Source organism: Carcharhinus amblyrhynchos, chromosome 34 (genome assembly GCF_965287045.1).
Source record: "Carcharhinus amblyrhynchos chromosome 34, sCarAmb.v2.hapA, whole genome shotgun sequence".
Classification (NCBI taxonomy): domain Eukaryota; kingdom Metazoa; phylum Chordata; class Chondrichthyes; order Carcharhiniformes; family Carcharhinidae; genus Carcharhinus; species Carcharhinus amblyrhynchos.
This window is the reverse complement of record NC_137357.1, coordinates 5,708,644-5,720,357: the sequence shown is the minus strand read 5'-3', so window position 1 is coordinate 5,720,357 and position 11,714 is coordinate 5,708,644. Positions and strand designations below refer to the sequence as shown.

At 47.6% G+C, this 11,714-nt stretch overlaps 1 protein-coding gene across 1 annotated transcript in view; it reads right to left on the bottom strand.

Moving 5' to 3' along the window:
- LOC145361168 (cGMP-dependent protein kinase 1-like) overlaps nucleotides 1-11,714 on the bottom strand; it is a 99,513-nt gene that overhangs the window by 5,609 nt on the left and 82,190 nt on the right. The window contains 6 exon segments of the mRNA XM_080216787.1: nucleotides 788-814; nucleotides 816-908; nucleotides 3,394-3,557; nucleotides 7,796-7,937; nucleotides 10,239-10,328; nucleotides 11,221-11,360. Of these exon segments, the coding sequence (XP_080072913.1) occupies nucleotides 788-814; nucleotides 816-908; nucleotides 3,394-3,557; nucleotides 7,796-7,937; nucleotides 10,239-10,328; nucleotides 11,221-11,360 (656 nt within the window).

The window sequence follows — 11,714 nt, the reverse complement described above, 5'->3', positions numbered from 1 at the left end:
GTTCTGGTTGGATGTTCGCTGGCTTGCAACACTGATGCAACAACTTTAAACACCAACAACAAGCATGTTCAGACCCTGTCTGTACTGAAGGAGGGGAGAAATTCTGTACCTTGACCAATCTGGTGGGTTTCATGTGGATAGTTGGCTATTTCAGTATTGAAACATTAAACCACTATTTATTCATGTTCAATAACAAACACACAGGTCAATTCCAAACTGTATCAATGAACAAAATTACAGCATAGGAACAAGCCCTTTGGCCTCCAAGCTTGCACCAACCTAACTGAAACCCCCCTACTCTCCCAGGGATCATATCCCTCTATTCCCATCCTAGTCATGCGTTTGTCCAGAAGCCCCTTACAAGTCGCTGTCATTTCTGCTTCCACTACCTCCCCTGGCAATGAGTCCAGGTACCCACCACTTTCTGTGTAGAAACAAACCTGCCTCGTATATCTCTTTTTTAAACCTTGTCCCTCGCATCTTAAACCTGTGCCCCCCTCGTAATTGACTCTCCCCTCTGTCCGTGCCCCCCACAATCTTGTCGACTTCTATCAGGTCACCCCTCAACCTCTGTCGTTCGAAGTGGATAATGGAAGTTGGTTTGGCCATTTTTAAAACTCAATTACACGGCTGGATTTCAGTCCGAAGTGTCCTTCTGTGGACACCAATTGGAAATGCATTGGGTTTTTCCATCCATCGAACAGCTCTGGTGACTATTTTCCTGGCACAAACCCATCCAGATTCACCTCTCGTCCTTTCTCCCACAACCCTGTCAGCCGACACTCACCTGCACAGCTTCTTAATGAGGGTGCCAGCGTTTTGGTGTTTTTCTTTGGAACTCAATCATGTCGATTCCTCGCAGGATTATGTTGTAGGTTTGCATAGGGTCAGAGCCAGAAAACGGAGGGCTGTGGAGACACGACACAGAGAATAATCTGGCATCGCTTGCCCTGGCTGTGCGTGCGTGTGCATGTGTGAAACCCTCTTACCTGAATGAAGAACCAGCTTCACTGGGGCTGGTGAACAACAGAATTCCACCTCTTCAGACCTCCCTCACACACAGTGGCACAGTGCTTAGCATTGCTGCCTCTCAGAGCCAGGGACCTGGGTTCAATTCCCGGATTGGGTCACTGTCTGCATGGGGTCTTCACCTTCACCCCTGTGTCTGCGTGGGTTTCCTCCCACAGTCTGAAAGACATGCTCATTAGGTGTAAGCTGAACAGGCGCCAGAGTGTGGCAACGGGGGATTTTCACTGTAACTTCATTGCAATGTTAATGTGATACTAATAAATTAACTTCAATTCTTATACAGCTCACCCAGTTGCAGCAGGCTATTTGTGTAAGAGAAATAAAGCAAATGCAGAGTACTCCAATAAAAGAAAAGGGAGTGGGACCAGTGGGATAGCTCCTTCACAAACTGGCACATTGGGTCCCCTCCTCTGCTGTAATTATGCGATTTCCCCCTACTGCTGGGTCTGATTACAGCCCGGGTGAAAAGCCATTTTGTAATATCGCACAAATGGGGTTGATCTGTTCGAGGCGAGGAATCCCAGCCTGATCTGGGTCACTGTACTGGCCGGTCTTACTGGGCATTCCTGCAGATACGCGTGGCGTAGGGTCAAATGTGACTCAAATGCCCTCTCAGGCTGCATAACCTCCAGCATCTGAAGCAGACTGTGTGGTCAGTGGACCTGCCTCCAGCAGTATTTTGGCAACTTCGGAAGGCTGGGAAGAACAACTTTGGAAAGAGTCCGGTGGCCAAATTCATGGGGATAAGGAATATAGAGAGTAGCATCAGGAGTCGGCTGTTCAGCCCATCAAACCTGCTCCGCCATCCAGTGTGATCATGGCCGACCTTCCATTTTAATGCTATAGTCCGCTCCCCGTACTGAAGTTTTTTTTAAAGAGTTTATTTATTACTCACAAATAAGGCTTCCATTAACACTGCAGTGAAGTTGCTGCAAAATTTCCTCAGTGGCCACACTCTGGCGCCTGTTCGGGTAAATGCATAATCAGCACGGCTTCAGACTGTGGGAGAAATCGAGGCAGGTGGGGGAGAATGTGCAAACTCCGCACAGACAGTGGCCTGAGCCAGGAATCGAACCTGGGTCCCTGGTGATGTGAGGCAGCAGAGCTAACCACTGTGCCTCCGTGCCATCCGCTCGTTGATACCTTTAGAGTTTAAAAATCTATCTACTTCCTTCCTGAAGACATTCAGTGACTTGACCTCCACAGCTTTCTATGGTAGAGAATTCCACAGATTCGCCACCCTCTGAGCGAAGACTTTTTCTCCTCATCTCAGTCCTAAATGGCCTTCCTTGTACCCTGTGACTGTGACAGAGAGTTGAAGACAGCCCAGCCAGAGGGAGCATCATCCCTCCATCTGTCCAGAATTTTATATGTTTCACTGAGATCCACATTCACTCTCCTAAACCCCCATGAAACATACGTAGAAGATAGGAGGAAGCCATGTGGCCCTTCAAGACTGCTGTGTCATTCATTTTGATCGTGGCTGATCATCCAACTCAATAGCCTCACCATGAATGTGGGGCTCGTGCATTCAAACCAATAGAAATCATAACCCAGTGCCTCCCGTTTTCCAAACTGAGCACAGAGCAGCAAGTGTTTGGCATGGGCGTCACATCATATGGCAGACACGTCACACTATAACACACTACACGCTTCTCTCTCCAGCTCAAACATTGCATCGTGTGGCGATGGAACCGGAGTCGCACAGACCCATACTAAAACAGAAGGTTCAATACCCAGACTTGCACTGATTTCAGCTTAGAAGCTCTCCACTATTAGGCATTGGAACAGTCAGCCATGGTACCCTATCCCTGATCACTGGCCAATGAATCCTCCTCTTGCAGCTTCCATTGGGTGGGCCATAAACTTTATTTAATTCATTTATGAGATATGGGCGTCGCCAGTATTTATTGCCCATTCCTAATTGCCCGAGGGCATTTGAGAGTCTACCACATTGCTGTGGTTCTGGAGTCACGTGTAGGCCAGACCAGCTAAGGACAGCAGATTTCCTTCCCGAAAGGGAACCAGATGGGTTTTTCCAATAATGGTTTCATGGTCATCAGTAGATTCTTAATTCCAAATTTTTTTTTAATTGGATTCAAATTCCACCATCTGCCGCAGCAGGTTTCGAACCCCGGTCCCCAGAACATTAGCTGAGTTTCTGGATTGATAGTCTAGAACAGGATGAGGCGCAGTGCCCTCCCAGTTGAACTGCTTTCTGTCAGTCACTGGCAATGGCCTTTGGCTGAGTTCTGAAGACATTTCTCTGCCCCAGGTCATAGAGGAAGGAGGGAATGTCACAGATAGACAGGTGTGTGGCGACCCGTGACCGTGCCTGGGGAAAGAGGGATTTTTGCCGCTTACCTGCCCGCCAGGAGCTCGTACATTAAGATCCCCAGGGACCAGTAATCTGCAGAGCTGTCGTGACCTTTGTTTAGGATGATTTCCGGAGCTACGTATTCTGGAGTCCCACAGAATGTCCAGGTCTTCTTCCCAAATCCAATCTTCTTCGCAAAACCAAAATCCACCTAAACCGGGCCAACAACATTGATTAACATCTCAGTGCATTCAGTGTTGTGCTGCGCTAACTGTCCTGCTCATTTTAACTAGGTTTTGTTGGGCACTCAGCATCTGAGAAGAAGATAGGGTGCTCCTGGGTGTTTTGTGTGTGTGTGTGTGTGTGTGTGTGTGTGTGTTCCTGTGTGCGTATGTTCATATGTGTCTGTTTATATGTGTGTATGCGCATGTGTGTTTGGTTGTATGTATGTCTGTGCGTCCCTGTTCTTATGTGTGTCACTCTGTTCGTGTGCATGTTGCTGTGTTCATATGTCTGGTTCATACGTGTGTCCATGTGTTCGCTTGTGTCTGCATGTCCATATGAATCTGTGTTTGTTTGCGTGTCTGTGTTTGTTCACGTGGCTGTGTTTGTTCGTGCACAACTGACAGCACTCAGGTGTGCACCCGCGTGTATCTTATATCTAGCAGCTTGGTCGGTGATTGCTAATATTTGTGACGCTCACATTGAGTCTCTAATTTGGGAGGGTGCACCTGATCTCTCCCTCAGATCACAACAGAAAATGCTGCAAATATTCAGCAGTTCTCTGGCTGTGTCTGCAGAGAGAGAAACAGAGTTAATGTTTCAGGTCTGTGACCTTTCAGCAGAACGGGAACACGTTGGCCATATGACATTTACAGAAGGGGGAGAAATGGACAGAAATGGATGATCTGAGAAAGTGCAGAAGGCCGAAGAGATTAAACAATCAATAGATTGATGGTGTAAGGAGATGATAATGAGACATATAAAGAAACCAAAGGTGGGTCAAGAGGAAGAGGAATAATAAATGGGCAGAGCAGAAGATCCTGAAATTGGTGAACTCTGGGCGGAATTTCACTGGCATGTCTGTCTGCCCGAGATTCGTATGATCCCGCCCAAGGCCGATGGATAATGCTGTTCTCCTCCCCTTCACCCAACACCCCCCCACCCTCCCCCACTGAATCAGGGCAGGCGTGCAATAAAATTCCAGCCTCCGGAAGATGAGGTGAACATTGAACAGAGTGGTCACTTAACGTGTGTCCCCCATCCTTCCTGTTCACTCCAACTCTCTGATTGCTGAAAAAGTTGACACGTGAGAACATTTACCGACTCTGATGGGATGTCATCAACTGAAATGCTTCTCTCTCACTGGTGCCTCCTGACCCGCTGTGCGTCTCCAGCCTATTCTGATTTCAGATTTCTAACATTTCATAGAATCCCGACAGTGCAGAAGGAGGCCGTTCGGTCCATCGAGTCTGCGTCGACCACAATCCCACCCAGGCCGTATCCCCACAGCTCCACAAATTTACCCTGCTGATCCCTCTAATTTATGCATCCTGGGACACTGAGGGGCAATTTAACGTGGCCAATCCACCTAACCTGCACATCTTTGGAGTGTGGGAGGAAACCAGAGCACCCGGAGGAAACCCACACAGACACAGGGAGAACGTGCAAACTCCACATAGACAGTCACCCAAGCCACGAATCAAACCCAGGTCCCTGGAGATGTGAGGCAGCAGTACTAACCATTGTACCGCCCCAAACCAGTAGCCTCTGGTGGCATCCCTGCAATTATCATTGAGTTTGCATGCGATCTTACTCAGCACTAAGTTCACTAACCACACCAGTAAATTAATTAATCTATCCTATCTTGGTCTATGTCTCAGGCGCTAACTGGGATTTGAACCCAGCACCTTTTGGATCCTTTCCAAACTCTAACCGCAGAGCCACTAGACACATGCCTTTGTAGTTTATATTTCCCACCCGCCTCCACACTCTCTCTCAATGGCATTAATCCTCAAAGTACCTCCTCAATAAGCATCCTCAATGTTCAGTTCCTCTGATCTAGTATGCATTATCTAAGCGAGTGTACGTGTGAAAATTATCCTCTTCATTTTTACAGCTAACCAGACAGATTATCTACATATTCAGATAAAAAGGTTTCAAGTTCTTTGACACAATTGTCTTCACACGGTAATGAGGTTTAGTGATAATGGAGAAAATTTTGCCTGGTTGGAGAGCGATGCGTCAGCACTGATGGGAACACTAAACAAACCACATTGCTAAGTCAATACATTTCTACCAATCTCAGTCTCCTATCCTCAGACCCCTTGTTGTTGACACCCCAGCCAGGGGAAGGAGACATTTCTGAACCTACCTACTCAATTCCCCTCATATGTTTCAGCAATGTCACCTCTCAGTCCTCTAAGTTTCACAATTGTGAAAATCCATTCGACCAAATTCTGCAGGTATTCGGAATATAGTGTTCAATTCTGATCGCCACACTACTAGAAGGAGGTGTAGGCCTTGGAGAGGGTTCAGAAAAGATTTACCAGGATGTTGCCTGGTATGGAGGGCATTAGCTACGAGGAGAAGTTGGAGAAACTTGCTTTCTCACTGGAACAGAGGTTGAGGGGCTGACCTGATAAAGGTCTTCAAGATTATGTGGGGCGTGGATAGAGCGGATAGTCAGAAACTTTTTCCTCGGGTGGAAGAGTCAATTACTCGGGGCCACAGGTTTAAGGTACGAGGGGCAAGGTTTAAAGGAGATATAAGAGGCAGGTTCTTTTTACACAGAGGGTGGTGGGTGCCTGGAACTCACTGCAGGGGGAGGTAGTGACTGCAGATACGATAGTGAGTTTTAAGGGGCTTCTGAACAAATACACGAACAGGATGGGAATAGAGGGATATGGTCTCCAGAAGAGTGGGGGGTGGTTTTAGTTCAGTCGGGCAGCATGGTCGGTGCAGACTTGGAGGGCTGAAGGGCCTGTTCCTGTGTTGTAATTTTCTTTGTTCTGTATGTCAACCCTCTCACCCTAGTAATCAGTCTGTGAACTCTTCTTAAGTGAGTCTATCCTTCCATGGTTATGGTAGTTGAGGCAGCACACAATTCTCAAGGTGCGGTCCCAGATTGAAGCAAGATCTTATGCTTTCATCCCTTTACAATGAAGGCCAAAAATCCCATCGGCCTTCCCAACCTCCTGCTGCACCTGCTTTAAGGAGGACACCCACATCTAGTTCTACCTATGGCATTGGTTCTCGTAGCCACCCCTTCCTATGGTGAGGAGAGATCCCAAACCCTGGCACTGGACAGAGAACACAACCTTAAGGATGCCCAGTTGTGGCTGCAGGGTACCAATCCTTCTGACTATACTGTCTCCTATTACAACCAGAGTGCCTTTTCCTTCCCCCACTTGAATGGTCTATATATAGTGCTGTGGCTAGTTTGCTTTTCAGACATTGCTTGTGTCCATAAAGGCAGCTTTTTTAAGATGGTGACTGTCCCCAGCAGTATACTCTCTATCTTTAACTCTCATTCTGTGAGTCATAGAAGTTTACAGCATGGAAACAGGCCTTTCGGCCCAATTAGTCCATGCTGCCCCTTTTTGTAACCTCTAAGCTCGTCCCAATTGCCCTTGTTTGGCCCATATCCATCTATACCCATCTTACCCATGTAACTGTCCAAGTGCCTTTCAAAAGACAAAATTGTACCCACCTCCAGTATAAGCTCTGGCAGCTCATTCCACTTACCACCCTCTGTGTGAAACAAATTGCCCCTCTGGACATGTTTGTATCTCACCCCTCTTACCTTAATCCTAAGCCCTCTACTTTTAGACTCCCCTACCTTTGGGAAAAGATGTTGACTATCTACCTTATCTGTGCCCCTCATTATTTTATGGACCGCTATAAGATACCCCTAAGCCTCCAACGCTTCAGAGAAGCAAGTCCCAGTCTATCCAGCCTCTCCTTCTCACTCAAACCACTAAGTCCTGGTAGCATTCTAGTAAATCTTCTCTGCACTCTTTCTAGTTTAATAATATCCTTTCTATAATAGGGTGACCAGAACTGTACACAGTATTCCAAGTGTGGCCTTACTAATGTCTTGTACAACTTCAACAAGACGTCCCTGATTTTTAAAACTGGACTCTCACTCTTATAAACTTCCTTGACAATGGTCTATATCAATCCCTTACAGACTTGGCAATCCTCAGGACTCTGAAGACTTAAGTTGATCTTTCTCTCAACCCTAGCTGCGACTGCAACACTATATTCTGAACCCTCTCCTTTCCTTCTCCCCTATGTACTCTATGAACAGTATGCTTTGTCTGTATAGCGTGCAAGAAACAATCATTTTTACTGTATCCCTGCACGTGGTAACAATAAATCAAATCCCTCATATCCATTGCAAACCTGGCAACGTATCGGCAAACCTGGCCAATTTGCAGTGCTTACCAGCTTGGCATAGCCCCTGTGGTTGAGGATGATGTTTTCTGGCTTGAGGTCCCTGTAAATGACTCCTTTGCTGTGTAAATAAGCAAAAGCCTCCAACACACAGGCAGTGTAGAACCGAGTGGTAGAATCGTCGAAGGAGCCCCTGTCATTTACCACAGAGAAACATCTCAGCTCAGGTTCTGCAGCATCTCACAAGAGCAATGTTCAGTGACCCTGCCCCAGGCTCCACATTAAAGGAAGTTCCTGGAGTCGGGGCAGGTATAATTCTATCTTCCAGTGCCTCAACAATAATTTGTGCTCACGTCTGGGCAGCACAGGGGCTAGCGTTGCTGCCTCACAGCGCCAGGGACCTGGATTCGATTCCCGGCTTGGGGTCACCGTTTGTGGCACATTCTCCCCCGTGTCTGCATGGGTTTCCTCCGGGTGCTCCGGTTTCGTCCCACAGTCTGAAAGACGTGCTGGTTAGGTGCTAAATTCTCCCTCAGTGTAACCTGAACAGGCGCCAGAGTGTGGGAATTTTCACAGTAACTTCAATGCAGTGTTAATGCAAACCTGCTTGTGACTAATAAATAAAAAAAACTTTCATTAACATAATAGATTGTGTTCAGCAGGGGAGTTAGCAGTCAAAGTTTGACAGCGAGCCACAAGAGGAGATGTGAAGACAGATAATTCCAAACACTTGGTCAAAGAAATAGATTCTAATGAGTTCCCAACATGAGGAGGGATAGGCAGAGGGAGTGAATTCCTCAGCAACTGAAAGCACTGTTGTTAGTGATAGAATGAATCTCATTCAGGGTCCAGAAGTCTTTTCCGAAAGCCCATGAGGGATTCTGTTCCACTCAGTATTGAGGTAGGCAGCTGAGAGAGGTCTGAGCCACATCACAACACTGCCCTTATCTCACCTTCACCCATCACTGCCACACAAAACACCCCAAACGAAGCTACAACTGGAGGAGGAGAGAGTTCAAGCTGAGGGCGTGAAGGGGAAGTGTCAGACTGATATCAGGACAGAGGCCTCCCGACTGGGGCCGTTAACCTGCACTTGGCTGGTGAGGGGTCAGGCCACATTGAACCATAACCACTGGTAAAGATAGGGCATGGTTGCTCATCAGGAAATGAATGGGCTGGATTAGGACCTGATGCTTTGCCCACCTTGGTTCCCTAACCCTTATCCAAGAAGAATCCGTCCACCTTAAATTTCATGTCCAGTTGACTCCTATTTTCTGAGGGAGAAAGTTCCGGATTTCCATAATGTGAGAAGCTGCTCCATGACATTACCCCTGAACGGCCTGTTCGTATTATGCCCCCTTGATCTGAACTCATCCATCAAATTACTTAATCAGCTTAACACTTCAATTAAATCACCCCTCACCACTCTAAAACTCGGACGAATAGAAGCGAGACTGAGCAACAAAATTCATAGGATATTCTCTGAGATAGTGCCTTTGATGACCTTGTGACTGGTGTACGAGAGGGCCATCACCAAACCAGATTCAATGCATCTGAAATCAGGTCATGATTATCAGCCATGATCGAATGGCGGAGCAGACATGATGGGCCGAATGGCCTAATTCTACTTCTATACCTTCTGAAGGTCTCCAGTGAATTCAAAAGGTCCAGGGAGCAAGAGGCTACAACTGCCACCTCTGCAACCCTTTCGTCCCTCAGTGACATATCATCTCTGATCAGACTTTAAGTTTATTTATTAGTGTCACAAGTCGGTTTACATTAACACTGCAATGAAGTTACTGTGATAATCCCCCCTAGTCGCCACACTCTGGTGCCTGTTCAGGTTATACTGAGGGAGAATTTAATCCCGAACCAGCACATCTTTCAACTGTGGGCGGGAACTGGAGCACCCGGAGGAAACCCACACAGACATAGGGAGAATGTGCAGTGACCCGTCAGCAATCAAACCCGGATCCCTGGCACTGTGAAACAGCAGTGCTAACCACTGTGCCACCCTGCTGCCCATATGATAATGGAAATTGAATTCAATAAAAAATATCTGGAATTAAGAATCTACTGATGACCGTGAAACCGTTGTCGGAAAAACCCGACACTAATGTCCTTCAGGGAAAGAAATCTGCTGTCCTTACCCGGTCTGGCCTATGTGTGACTCCAGAGCCACAGCAATCTGGTAGACTCTTAACTGCCCTCCGACGTGGTCCACTGAGCCTATCAGTTCAAGGGCAACTCGGGATGGCCAATAAATGCTGGGACAGCCAGAGATGTCCATGTCTCACGAATGAACAAAAAAGACGTTTAATATCTCATCTGCACCTCTGGCAGCGACAGCCTGGACTCTGCCGAACAGGTCCACAACTGCCTGACTTGGTCAAGAGAGTGCCATTCTCTAATGGAGGAGTGCGAGTGGTCTCAGGTCAGTCCCTGCCCTTAGATTGCATGGTGTGGGAGTCACTGTCAATGTCAGGTCACTTACCTGTCTCTCAGGATGGTCCACAGTTCACCTCCAAGGCAGGCCTCCATCAGCATATAAAGGTACTTCTGGTCCCGGAATGTCCTGTACAACCTGGAACACACATACTCGTGAGCTGTCAGGCTGTTTTATGAACTATGTTGAATAGATCAGGCATCTCAGTTTCCCTTGCTGCACTGAAGAGTCACTGCTGTAGGGAGCTTGTGGAGAATCCCACTTGTTTGTTTCCTGCTCCCCAACACCGATTGCTGATTTTGGGCTGATGTTTATGGAGGATGATAACACAGTGAGAGCCCTCACAAGAGGAAGAGTAGGGCTTCCATAAACATCATCAGTGGAGACTTCTTTTTTTATTCATTTGTGGGACATGAGTGTCACTGGCTGGCCAGCATTTATTGCCCACCCCCTAGTTGCCCCTTGAGAAGGTGGTGGTGAGCCGCCTTCTTGAATCGCTGCAGTCCATGTGCTGTGGGTTGACCCACAATGCCATTAGGGAGGGAATTCCAGGACTTTGACCCAGCAACTGTGAAGGAACGGCTGATATTTTTCCAAGTCATGATGGTGAGTGGCTTGGAGGGGAACTTACAGGTGGTGGTGTTGTTCCCCATGTGTCTGCTGCCCTTGTCCTTCTAGATGAAAGTGGTCATGGGTTTGGAAGGTGCTGTCTAAGGTTCTTTGGTGAATTGCTGCAGTGCATCTTGTAGATGGTACACACGGCTGCTACTGAGCGTGGATAGTGGAGGGAGTGTATGTTTGTGGATGGGGGGCCAATCAAGCGGGGCTGCTTTGTCCTGGATGGTGTCGAGCTTCTTGAGCGTTGTTGGAGCTGCCCCCATCCAGGCAAGTGGGGAGTATTCCATCACACTCCTGACTTGTGCCTTGTAGATGGTGGACAGGCTTTGGGGGAGTCAGGAGGTGAGTTCCTTGCTGCAGTATTCCTGACCTGCTGTTGTAACCACTGTGTAACCCAATGGTGTGGACGTACCTGACTATAAAGTCACAGTGAGCCTGCTGCATGATCTGCTTCTCTGAGCGAATGTGTTCCTGCTGCCTCATCTCCACAATGTGATGCTTCTTCAGAATCTTCATGGCAAAGCTTCGACTGTCTTCATTCTTCAGCTGTACCTGTGCGAGGAAACCGACAGCGAGGTGGAAAAAAAACAGGAGACACGCACACGCACAGCTCACTGATTTCGGTAAACTCCAACAGAAATACTGAGGTCCCCCAGGAGACTCACTCAGTGATTGAAGAGTGTGTTTTTCATAGAATCCCTTCAGTGCAAAAGGATGCCATTCAGCCCATTGAGGCTGCACCAACCACAATCCCACCCAAGTCCTCACCACTGTGCCACCCGCATCTTTTTTGTGGTACAGGCTCACACACTCCCCTTACCTACACTCATAAGAACATAAGAAATAGGAGCAGGAGTAGGCCATCTAGCCCTTAGAGCCTGCCCCACCATTCAATAAGATCATGGC